Source organism: Notothenia rossii (assembly GCF_949606895.1).
Source record: "Notothenia rossii genome assembly, chromosome: 3".
NCBI classification, from domain to species: domain Eukaryota; kingdom Metazoa; phylum Chordata; class Actinopteri; order Perciformes; family Nototheniidae; genus Notothenia; species Notothenia rossii.
Window position 1 is genome coordinate 30,105,088 of NC_136901.1, and position 12,968 is coordinate 30,118,055.

Sequence of the window (12,968 nt, forward strand, 5' to 3'; positions counted from 1 at the left end):
GGAAATTTGAACACAGCTTTAAAGAAAAAGAATGCCTCTTCTTCTGTGCTCGACTTGCCCAAAAACAGAAATGATGAATTTACTCTTCCTCCATGTTTGCAGCAGCTTTGAAGACGATGCTGCAATGAAGCAGTTTGCATAATGCATGAAGCTGCTTTTCGGCGTCATGCCGCGCCAAACCAAGTTATATTTTGTCTTCTGCATTTCCCTTCTTCCCTGATATTCTGTACTTCCTTTTCTGAGCAGATTTACAGCCCAGAACATTTCATTCATTATATATTTTGTACTTTACTGGGCTGCCATTGCATCTGGTCCTCAGGGGGGGAGGAAAGATCAAAATGTGGGGAGTCGGGAAACGTCCTGCTGAGATAAGATTTTTGACAACAACATGCTCCAGCTTTGTGTTTTTGTGTATCTGTGTCTTTCTTCCCAACACACACACACACACACACACACACACACACACACACACACACACACACACACACACACACACACACACACACACACACACACACACACACACACACACACACACACACACACACATCTGTAGGTGTCTCCTTCCTCTCCTTGCTAACATCTGCTCACCCTCCTCACTGATCACGTTAACATGAACCAAACTCCAGCAAAGCAAGGTGGATGGACTCCTGAGCTGTGCGTCCTCAGTGCAGTTGAAGTGCAGCATGTTTAATTACCCACGCTGCACCACGCCTTCACGCCCGCTGGCTCAACACATTGTTCGTGATGATTCCCAGCCCCTGTGAATATTTAAAGCTCATACCTGCATCTAATCTGTGTCTTGTTGTGTGTTTTTCCCCTATCAGAATGTGTCCCGCATCAACGACATCGTGAAGCAGGTGCTGCTCATCTTCCCTCACTTCTGTCTGGGGAGGGGGCTCATCGACATGGCCAAGAACCAGGCCATGGCCACGCTCTTCAGCAACTTCGGTGAGAGAAAGCATCAACAAAACAATAATTCTACATGCGTGAGCCTAAACATGCACTTATCCATGTGGTCCTTCATGAAGAGATATGCAATTTGATCAAAAAGGACCAGAAACTCTGTGTATGTCAAGAAAAAATGCTATTCTTTGCATCAGTGTTTACTTGCTAACCGTCAAAGGATCCAAAAGCATTGCTGTGTTTCTTTCTTCTTACTGTACATCAGCATAATAGTGTGTAAACATTGTCAGAAGAGCCCATCATATGATCGGGTGCATGCAGGGGAACCAACACAATTATGACATTGAAACACACCAATTGGCCACAGACTAAACAAATTACGTAATAAATGAGACCAACCCTCTTTATTATAAAGTTTCTATTGTATCTGTTACTTCCCTTCCCTTGCTGCTAAGTCCTCACACGGTGTCTAAATAACGTCCACAGTTTACCCTCAATATAAAAAGTAGTAAAAGCATTCTCCTCTCACCGGTATATTAAAACATGTATTTATAACCTCCATTTACATTAAAGTGACACTATTATTCTTATTTAAGATGCCAAACACCAACAGGAGACATATTTGCGTGGTGACTCCTCCTGTGGGGCTTCATGCGTGACGAGAGGGGCCATCGAGAGGCAAAGTGGCCGATGAAAGAGGGAGAGGAGGCTTATGTGTGGAGGGATGGAGCTGGAAATAGTGGCTTGAGGAATGATTTTTTTCAGTGGTGTTGGAGAGCAGGAAGAGAAAAGCAATCACGTCTGAAAGGCTGATGTGTGGAGAGGGCTATTTACCGGAGAATGAGAGTGAAAGCGCTTTTCCCGTCGACTTACTCTGCCCCTCGGGCTCCAGGGTGGAGAGTCTGAGAGGGAGGACAATGATTAGAGCTGAGACGTGAAAATTACAGGATATCAGTGAGCTCCTCACATCACATAGGTGACAGCTCTTCTTTATATTTTATTTTTAAGGCTAAGTGGCATTTTAAACTGCTGGCTTTCACTGGTGAAAATGTCTCGAGAACACTTCAAAGAGCTGACACATTCACAACTTTTCACTGAGACGTCTCTGGCTGCTTATGAAAGGCAACACGCGTCTGGAAGTGGCAATGTCTCTGCTGAAACACTCTGAGTGTGCAGATGAGGGCTGGATATGAAATGGAAATGACACACAGCGCTAATGCTTTTCATTATTCACATGTGTTTGTTTTTTCAGGGGAGGACCGTTTCCAGGACCCGCTGAGTTGGGACATGGTGGGGAAGAATCTGTGCGCCATGTCCATCCAGGGAGCCGTCATGTTCACCGTCACCATCCTCATCCAGTACAAGTTCTTCTGCAAGCCCCGGTAAACAAATATGTCCACAGTCGAGAACTCAAAACTTTCATAAAAAAAAAAAAAAGGTTTATAACTGTTTGAAATCTTGTTTCCAAGAATTTCAGATCAGAATGTCAGATTAGTCTGCTCTCTTTGGACTTTGAGAAACTGGGATGGACTTTCGTCAATATTTTCTCAAATTGTATACAAATGTAAAATAGAAAAGAATCTCCAAATGATTGCTAAATGAAAATAATGGTTATTTGCGTCAGTATTTGTTTCAGTCAGATGAACCTTCCCCCTCTATTTTACACATTAGTCATGTACTATTCATTTATTTTGTGTAAAATATCAGTTTGTCAAATACTCCCCATTTATTTTTTTTTCTGTTTACTTGCTCTAAAAGCAAGGTTGCTATGGAAACTGTGGCTGGTCCTATTTATGAAAAATGGTTGAGATAGTTTCACTGAGTTTAATCTTTAAACGGGATCATTTGTGCGATGGTTCATGTTCATTTGAATGATGGGGTGTTCAGTAAACCACGCTGACTCCTTCTTCCCCTCTCGGTGTCAGGCTGGTTTCAGGGAAGTCTTTATTAGGGGAGGAGAAGGAGGACGTCGACGTGGCGCGGGAACGAGAGCGTGTGCACGGAGACGGAGCGCAGAGCGACCTGCTGAGGATCTGTGACCTCACCAAGGTAAACTGCTGCGTCATTTGAAAAAGAGTCTTCCACTCTTTGTCATCAGAGGTGGATACATTGCTTTATTTTTCTTCAGGACGGTGACCTCTGTATGCATATCCTTAACATCCTTCACCAATAACTCTTTCTAAATGTCCTTTCTTGCAATCATTTCCCCTCTGCTCAGGCCTTATTTATTCTGTATAAGCTTCTTTTGTATATTGTTTTGTGTGTATGGGCAGCTGGAGTTTCTCCCTGTTGCACATGCATTATTCAGTTCAGACGTGGTGCAGCTGGGAACCTTCACAACCATCAGCAGTGAGCGTGAGAACAAACAGAGTGCATTCTGGGAGATTAGAGGTCTCTGCTCCTCTTGTAGCAGGTGAAGCTGCAGACATTACTGTAGTGCTTCCTCTGTGGGCAGATGTTGCTTCTCGTGGGCAGCAGCTGGATGATCTTCTCGCCTCTTTCTTCATTCCTCTTCTTCTCCTCACTGACTGTAATTTATAAAGTGGTGTAAACTTCCCTTCACCTCCACAGCTGCAGAGATATTGGATTAGCTTTGATGCTGCTTCACACACATCTTACTTTTTCTTTTCCTAAGATGCGACACACACACACACACACACAAATCAGGATTCCTCACCCCACAGCTGTGGCCCATCCATTTGGGTGGAGATAGCAGATTGATCAATGGGCGCGCTACTGACATAAATCTGAGCATGGCTCTGGAGCGATCGACAGGCCATCAATCATGTGTCATCGTCCCGCTCCTCCTCTTCCTTTCCCTGCAGCCGCTCACCTCTTAGCCGCTGAATTAGCGAGCGCTGTGTAATCGATGGAGGCGGTGATGGGAGTGTGTCCGTCTGCAGGGCCCGGGGCTGTCACTTTAACCTTCCCGTCACTCACTCACTCACACACACAGGAAGTTTTACAGAAGCTCTGACAGCCGTTTGACTTCAGACTAATGAGGGAAGAGTTGCACTTCATCTCAAAGTGTAGCAAATCAAAATGTATTCAATCTTAAATGTCTTGCATGTCAAAATAAAAAAGCAAATAGAAAATTAAAGCGAGTTATAATATAATAAGATTGGTATAAAAAACAAAAAGTCAAGTGCAAAAGAAACACATAACAAAAATGACTTTTATATACTTTTTTTTAAATCAGATGTCAAAATGCAAACAGAATGCATATTAGAAATAGTTAATATAGAATAAAACAGGTATAAATTACAAAATAAAATAATTGAAGCAACAGCACATTGTATGATATAAATGGTTTGGGCAAAAGAAAATATGAAAACAATGCGAGTAAACATAGACACTTTAATTATCACTTTGTACCGCATTAACATATATTATTACTCAAACCACTTTTGCAAAATTACCGTTGTTAAATGCCGTGAAATGCTGGAACATGTGGCTGAGTTTCTTCACCTCGTACTGCTGAGTCATGAGTGCAAAGAATGGTCTGTGCATAGGTGGCGCCTTGAGAGATAAAGCCGAGTCACTGTTTGCTACCTGAGCGTTTGAAGCCGAGTGTATACCTCTCAGCCGTCTGCTGTGATGATATGCTGATGTGACAGCTGCTGTGCGCTGCAGACTGAGGGGAGTTATCCTTTAATTGCCTCCTCCGTGCTGCTCTGATTTGGCTTTAGCGCGCCACACTGCCACTAAGAGCAGTTTGTGTGATCCAGGTTGATGCCAGATGGCTCTGAGAGAGACATGGATCTCTGCTTTGATGTTCCCACTGTGGAAATAAATGCTGTGTCATTGTTTGTCAGGCTGCAGCAGCACTCTAAGATTCACATTTCCCTGGAAGCAATGCGGCTTTTTCCACTGAGAAACATGTGCTGTCACTTTTTTTGGTTTGACGAACATTCAGTGACTCACAGCACGCGTTTGCACCTGTCGGCCACCGTAGGGACATCATGCTTTCTATCTTAAGTCCTCCATGTTTATTAACACTGGGGACATTAGATTAAAGTAGAATGTGTGCTTGTTATTGAAGGTGTTGTAGTACCGACAGCTATCCTCATGCTAATGTTCACTTCCTGTGCAATAGGCTCGTTTTCTTTTACAACCGTTTCCCATCTGGCTTTCTCTAAATGTTGCAAATGATCTCTTCTTGTTAATGTCTCCGCCATCACTTTCTCTGCCTCCCTGCTTCTCTTCCCACCTGCTCCTTCCTCCCGTCATATTTCCTCCTCCTCCCCCTCCCCTCGTTCTCTCTCTGGCTGGTTGATTCATTTCATCTCCTCCTCCCTGCAGGTGTATTCTCGGAGGAGCTCTCCCGCTGTGGATCGGCTCTGTGTGGGAGTACCTGCTGCAGAGGTAAGCCAAATGCTGTGGGAGGACACACACACACACATACATACATTCTCCAGCTCACACACTGTTTGACCATGTTACAACACTCTATGTAAAATTCCAGAGCGTTGGGAAAAACTATTCCATTCTCTTTGTCTGTGAAATAAAATGCAGATATTAATTGACTAAACAAACAAACCAAATGAATATTAATGATAACATTTACACAATATTGACAGATGAGAGCAGAGGTTCTCTTTGATTACAGTTTGCAGTTATTCCACTAATATTTAAATGTTGGCCTTTGCCTTTTCCTGAGTGGATTCAGAGTCTCTCCCAGAGCCTGCAGAGAGGAGGCGTTAGCAGCAACACTGATCCCCTTATCACCTCCTTCTCTGACACTGTGCTGCAGAGTCTGAGATGCTCAGAAATATGCCAATTACCACTGAGAAACGACATCAGCCAAATACGGCAAAGTCAACTTTTACTAAACATTAACTTAGGAACTGAAGTCAGGAGGAGTCTGATATAAATCATTCTTCTCCTGTGTTTATGACTTTGGTTGAAAGCAGGTTAGAACTAAATGTGTTGCTGGTGAAAAAATGTCTTGTAATGTTGTTGTAATAATCATCACAGCCACAAGAGGCACTAAAGCACTTCCTCATAGTCTTTCAACACTATTTTTCATTCCTTTATCCACTCTAATTCTATAGAACACACTACACTTTTGTTAATGTCGCAGAACTCTTTGAGATGTATATATATTTTTAAATAATTTTCCCCTTCTTTCAAAATGTATTTTTTTCACGTGCAAAACGTTTTACTTTATCTAATTAAAAAAAAGTAAGAGACTTGAAAAGTGTACAGTTTTCTCACTTGCATCTCACGGCATCGTGTTAAACAACATGTGTGTAAATGGATGGCCTGTCAGTGTGAAGCCTCCTCTCTCATTATAAGATATCTTACCCCACACACTGGACCTGGGTCTTGATGTAAACACGGTGTGTGATGCTGACAGCGGTCGTGCTCTCGGTCTCTGCGCTGGGATCCGTCCTGCCGGCCTCTGTGTGCTCAGCCTCAGTGTAAACCAAACGTAAATGCCAGAGGAAGATTGGGATTCACTGATCACACACCGCATCTGCTGCATGCATTATTTACATCAAGACCAGCCCTCTGCCAAGCATGCACAAGCACAGGTCACAAATAAGCAGGGATCAGTGAGTGACAGGAATCAAGTATTCATGAGGAGGGGTCACATGATGCCGAGAGGAAGTAAAATCATCCTCAGTTGAGTTTGTAGAGAAGAAGCGCTGTGGGTCCCTGTGTGGCTGCTTTGTTGATTCAGTGTGTGTTGTTGTATTTGTTATTTCTGCTAAACACAGACCCAGTCATGCATACAAACCGTAGTTTCAATTATACTGCACGCTGGGAACAAACATGTACACTGAATAAACTTCATTATCGGGGTTTTGAAAGGAAGGAAAACATCATATTTGAAATGTCACACGGCATTAGCGCCTGCTGAGTTTCTAACGGAGGCCTTCCCGTTTCTCCGGCAGTGTTTCGGCTTGCTGGGAATCAACGGGGCCGGGAAGACCACCACCTTCAAGATGCTGACGGGAGACATCCCCGTCTCCGGAGGGGAGGCTTTCCTAAACGGGTACAGGTGAGGATGAGTCCCTAAGAGCGGAGAAACTCCTCATGATTAGCCACCCAACATGGAGAAGGAGCTCAGCTGTTTTCAGCTCGCACTCAGCTTTCTATTTCTCCCTCAGGTTGAGTTCCTCTCATGTTGTCTCCTCGCTGTGATATTCTCTGTTCCTCACATATTTCATTCCTTTTCCCATCCTCGCACTGCACTGTGCTGTTTTTGTCTCTGCCTTACAGAATCAGTCAGAGGAAACGTCTGTACATGCCAAAAAGAAACACCTGAGCTTTTGAGCAAAAGCTGGCTTTCTCTCCTTTATTTTTAGGAACAAACCTCCTCCACACTCTGCGCGCTGCGGCGGTGGATTGTGGTCGCTAACGCTTCATTTGTTCATTTCTACATGTGGTTATTGAGTGAGGTCTAACACAGAACTGCTAATGTTTATAAATGCGAGGATCAGAGAGGAATCCCAGAAGCCTTCAGAGGAAACAACACCTGAAAAGAGTTCTGTCCCGCTCTGTATGCAGCGCGTTGTGTGTATTGGAAGAGGAGTTATGGGCAGCAGAGAAGAAGAGGAGGTACATCTGCAGCTCTGTTATAATGCTTCAGAAACAGAAGCTAGTGTGCTAACGGCAGCAGCGACTCAAATAGGCATGAACACATTTACAACAAAAACAAGGAATAGGTCAGTTGGTGGAAGATCCCCGTTATCTTCCATTGTCAGAGAAGAACATGCATGTGTCATGTCCAAAAAATATGAAGAAGGCTCGGTACCAGAACAAACCCCAATTATCTGCGATTATTGATTTTTGATAAATCCCATGTCAGCCGAGGAAGAGTCCGTGCTCTGCTTGTACCGCTGCCGGGATGTTGAGCACATTTGACATGCTATCAATGTTAGGCAAACAAATACTTCTGTGGGCTGATTCTTCTTAATATAAGCCAAGTTAGATGTCATAACACAAGTAGAGATGGCGGTTTTCTGCGGCTTAGTTCAAATCACATTCAGCTCTCAGACTCAATATCTCTCCTGGAAATTACCATTTTGGGAACATAAATATGTCTAAATTTAACAGAAAGTAAGTCAGCGGTAACATTTGCCTGCAGTGCATTATTGCAGGATGTGGAAAGGTGCATGTCTGTACAAAGACATATTAGGCTCTTGTAGGTTAAATATGACAAGGTGTTCTCTTCTCATCACAGACACAATGTGTATGTTACTGAGGACGAGCATTGAGATGTCCTTCATCATGAACACCTCATCCAAATCACTATTATGCTTTATTTCTCAAAGCGTCTCTTCAGATCCCAGATGCTAACTGAAATAAGCCGATTCTGTAAACCCCTGCACAGGCACTCTATGATCCTAACACGCTGTTATTTTAGATCAGTGGTTCTCAACTGGTCAGGCCTCGGGACCCACTTTTTACTTGGTCAATACATCGCGACCCAACATTTTGAAGCACTGAAATCTATTCAACAAAAAAACGTGCTGTAATATATAAGCTTTTCAGCATACAATATTAATACAAGTGAAGTACAGTGCATATATCCCTTCACAGAGCTAAAGTATGCTTTTAAAGGTTTAATGAGATGATGGAATCAAAGCTGAACTATGTACAAAGGCACACATGCTGAAAACCCAACCCCAGGAGATTTTTTGAAATACTAACATAAACTATGCATTCTGGTACACTTTCTGAGAAGAAAATAAATAAATCTATTACTACCCGACATATTAATAATATTGTATGCCATTGTTGGTTTTTCACTTTGTTCTGACATCTTGCAGAAGAGTGAAGAGGAGATAGTCTGTGTGACTTACTTTAAATTGTGGGTAAGGGTATAGCTCCCATTGTTCTGTGACCTGTCAATCATCAAACCGGGGGTCATATTTCATTATGTGTTCATTTTTATCTGAAGTTGTACCCATGGATGTATAAAGAAGAGTTCTACCGCAAAGTTATTCTCCGTGGGGACTTCCGGCAACAAAATAAAAGTTTGACTTCCCCCCCCCCCCCCCCAAAAAACAATTTTTTTTTTCTTTACTCACACATCCGCGACCCACTCGAAACGGGTCCGCGACCCACTTTTGGATCGCGACCCACCAGTTGAGAACCAATGCTCTAGATGATGCATGTTGGTGTCAAAATAAAGATGTCATCTGTCCTACAGCATCCGGACGGAGATGAGGGACGTGCATCAGAACCTGGGATACTGTCCTCAGTTTGACGCCATCGACGAGCTGCTGACGGGGCGCGAGCACCTGGAGCTTTACGCCCGGCTACGAGGAGTCCCAGAGAAAGAGGTCGCAAAGGTAAATAGCCAATGTTAATGTGTTGTGAAGCTCTTATACATACCCTCCCATGTTCTAAATCTTCAATATGTTAAAAAATAAAAATTCTAGCCAAAGCTGTGAGACACGTTGCATTGAGGAGGCAAATATCAGTTATATTTTCACTTTAAGAATACTTGAAGTGTACTTATGCAGGGTGATGTGGAGGTGATGGACAACCTCAGAGCGAGCAGCCTTACATAATGAAACTGCCTGCTGGTGCAGAGCAGCAGCTGAGGGTCACTCTGCATTATTCACTGTGCTGCTACTGAGGCCCTGTGCACGCTCTGCAGAGAGGAGATGAAACGAGGAAGAGGCTGGGGGGCCCGGGGGGGCCCTCAGACCGGAGCCAGAGCTTTGATATCTTCACAGCACAGGGATCCACTTCCTCTTGTGGCTGGGGCCCCTGTGTTGTGCCTTTTTTGGGCAACAATTATGGATGCAAGTGGAGCCTTTTGTGTATTGTTATTTGCATATTGCACATGCCACAGGGTGCATTTTTAACTCCCTAACATGGACAGCAGGCAGTCTACACCTCTTCATCTCGGACCAACACAATAAATATAAAAACTGTATTGTTGTACTTAAAAGATCTAGCACATTTTTAAGCTAACTGTCAGATAACTATCCCAAGTGATGCACAAAGGTTAAAAAGGAAAGCTTCATTGTTACAGTAGACATTCAGAACTTCACGCATCATGTAAAATGGGATATTGTGGTTTATTTGAACACATTTCACTTGATGTACCCTCTAAAGGTGGCAGAGTGGGGGGTGCAGAAGCTGGGGCTGGTGAAATACTCCAACAAGTCTGCAGGGACGTACAGTGGCGGGAACAAACGCAAACTGTCCACCGCCATCGCGCTCATCGGCTGCCCTCCTGTCGTCTTCCTGGTGAGAGACGCTGTGTAAATGTCTGTGTGTGGTTGGAAATGATGCGCTGCTGTTCCATTATAAGACTTAGCAGTGTAATGCTTTAAATCAATATTGATGCGTGCGGATGTTTGGATTACAGTGTTGATTCTCTGAACAAGCACACAGACTCAAATTCAAAAATGTGTAGAAAAACAAGTTTTGGATCACTGCAGGAATACTGAGACCCTATTGAATGGTGCATAACGTGTGGATGAAAAGGCGTTTTAGTTCAAGCTCTGGTCATGCTTGAATTGTATTTCCTCAAGAGAGAACCAATTGGAAGTGTGCACGTTTTAAATTCCCCTTAATCGGTTATTATATTTCTATTCATCAGGACTTAAAAGTAAGCCCATTCCTCACTAATGGAAGATTAATGGAGGCATGACTCAGCATTAAATGCATCACATGGTTTAATGAACTGCTTAAATGTGCATTAGGGAGTTGTCTGTGTTATTATGAGGGACAAACTCAAATGATCACACTGAGCAAAGTATACATTTCATTACGATTATTAAGATGTTTTTTGATTTAAATACATGTCATCTCACTTCATACATAACGAAAACCATTCCTTAGCATCATTTAAAGCAATGCATTAGATGCCGATTATAATTTTCTGCATGTAATAATTTTCTGCATGTAATAATGAATGCATAATAAATCAATAATAATCCAGAATAATCTCTCCCTCCATGTTCGTTTCCTGGCTCTGCACACGTCCAGACGACTGTTTCCTCTCTCTGAGGCGGGGGGTTCATGTGTGTCACTCTCCGTATTGTGTCTCACACACACGGACACACACTCTGGGCACACACTCTGGGCAAACATGTAGATACCCTGTAGGATGTGCAGTGAGGCCTGGAAGCAGACGATGGAGCGAGTACTGACAGTGTGTAATCATGTACAGACAGACCAGCCCTGAGGAGAGAGTGTGTGTGTGTCTCTCTGTGTGTGAGAGAGTGTGACTTGTATTTCCCTCTATATTGACAAACAAGCAGTCCTACAGTACATCGTCAGCAGAAGCCTCTATTAGACAGATTGAACTCTTCGAAACATTTCCTTTTCTTCATTATCTTTTGATTTTTTCAGTCAGTCCAGATACCCCATGCTGTGGTAATTGCTAAATGTTGAATGATTTCTTGTTATGACAATAATGTAAAATGAAAGAAATTCAAGTTTATAATAATAAACTTGAATTTCTTTGATTTTACATTATTGTCATTGCATTGTTGAAAAATCTGGGGAAATGCAGTTAACATACCAACCAGGAGTGCATGAGAAGCATGAAGTTGCTGTGTAATGTAGAGGTATAATATAAGTTTATAAATATGACACATTACAGTATGAACAATATTAAAAGTTATAAACATTAAGAACTGTAGTTTAAATTATGAACCTACAATAGAAATACTTTTTTTGGCCGGGACCAAATTGTAGTATTTCTTAATTTCTAAGAAATATATTATATTATAATTATTATATAATGTTATTTTAATTTTCCTTTATTTTTATAACTTATCCATATATGTCTTTATTCACTTATTTTCCTGTATTTATGTTTGTTTGTTTATTTTATTTTCTTATTTGTTTATATTTTTAAGCTTTATTCATTGATAATAAAACTGAAAAGTAATGAAATAATAAAAATGCATTAAATGTATATTGCTTTTCTAAGCATTCAAATGCACTTTACAAAAAATAATACAATTTAAATAAATCAAATATTCATGTGTTCCTTTTATTAAATTATGTGAATGTGTCACTCATCTGGATATTAACAATGATTTGTTTACAGTAGATTATTGCTGTAAACCAAATGTGTTATTCATTTAGGACGAGCCCACCACAGGCATGGACCCTAAGGCCCGGCGCTTCCTGTGGGACTGCATCCTGAGCGTCATCAAGGAGGGACGCTCCGTCATCCTGACCTCTCACAGGTGCAGCAGCACATCCATTACCTCTCATGCGCACACTTCAACATAGAAATATTGACTCTCTTCCCCAGGATAGCAGAGCTGCACGGGCGTAATTGTAATTGATTGGCGCTCCTCTTTAGTTGTGAGGAATTGTTAAAAGCGTGGCCGTTAAATCAACAGTGACACACCGACTGCTGGGAAGCTTTCATGAGGCCGCGTTGACCGACTGCCGTGAAAACAGAAACTGTCGATATCTTTTCAGCACTTCCTGCAGCTACTTTTCCCCCTGTCATTCTGAGTGAGGAGAAGATTAAACGTCTAATCTTTTTTGGAAGTTGACGTGGATATGGAACATTTCACATGCCTATTCATTTCACCATTTCCCAAATCGCCTGAATCATTTGCGCCCCTGCTGCAGGAATACATTAGGCTCATTACATGTTGTTCTCCCTTCATGGAGGAGTAAAAGCATTTGTTGTAAGCGAGGCGGTGTGGCTTAGCGGCGTCCAATGGGCCGTGGCGTCACCAGGTGCCGGTGTTTTGTTAAGAAGCACTTCACAACCTTTTACAAAGTGATAATCCTAATTACACAATCCCTCAGAAAGGTGTTACCTCTACTTCAAACACTGCTGCAGCCAGAGGAAAATAAGAAGTGTGTACTGTATGGTCCCTTTTTCTCCCCCTAATTACCACCTTCATATTAAGTCTATGGTGTTAAAGTAGAAATGCCAAAATGCTCTTTTTATTTTTCTATTTACCTTTTTCTAAACAGGACACAGTCTCATTAAAATTGTTTGGAAGTGACACAATTAGTTGTCCCACTTTGTTGTGGCTCCTTAAGAAGCAAGTTCAAATAAACTGAATACAGTTTACTGACAGTCATTTAAAAGGACCTGCACAAACATGGAG

General features: G+C 42.2%; 1 protein-coding gene across 1 annotated transcript in view; it reads left to right on the forward strand.

Moving 5' to 3' along the window:
* The window catches only part of LOC307032138 (phospholipid-transporting ATPase ABCA1), a 122,104-nt gene that overhangs the window by 96,219 nt on the left and 12,917 nt on the right, over positions 1–12,968 (forward strand). Inside the window, exons 40-47 of the mRNA XM_079669919.1 lie at positions 828–951; positions 2,159–2,288; positions 2,832–2,955; positions 5,209–5,271; positions 6,807–6,913; positions 9,071–9,212; positions 9,988–10,122; positions 11,977–12,080. Coding sequence (XP_079526045.1) covers positions 828–951; positions 2,159–2,288; positions 2,832–2,955; positions 5,209–5,271; positions 6,807–6,913; positions 9,071–9,212; positions 9,988–10,122; positions 11,977–12,080 — 929 coding nt within the window. The remainder of the gene's footprint in view (positions 1–827; positions 952–2,158; positions 2,289–2,831; positions 2,956–5,208; positions 5,272–6,806; positions 6,914–9,070; positions 9,213–9,987; positions 10,123–11,976; positions 12,081–12,968) is intronic.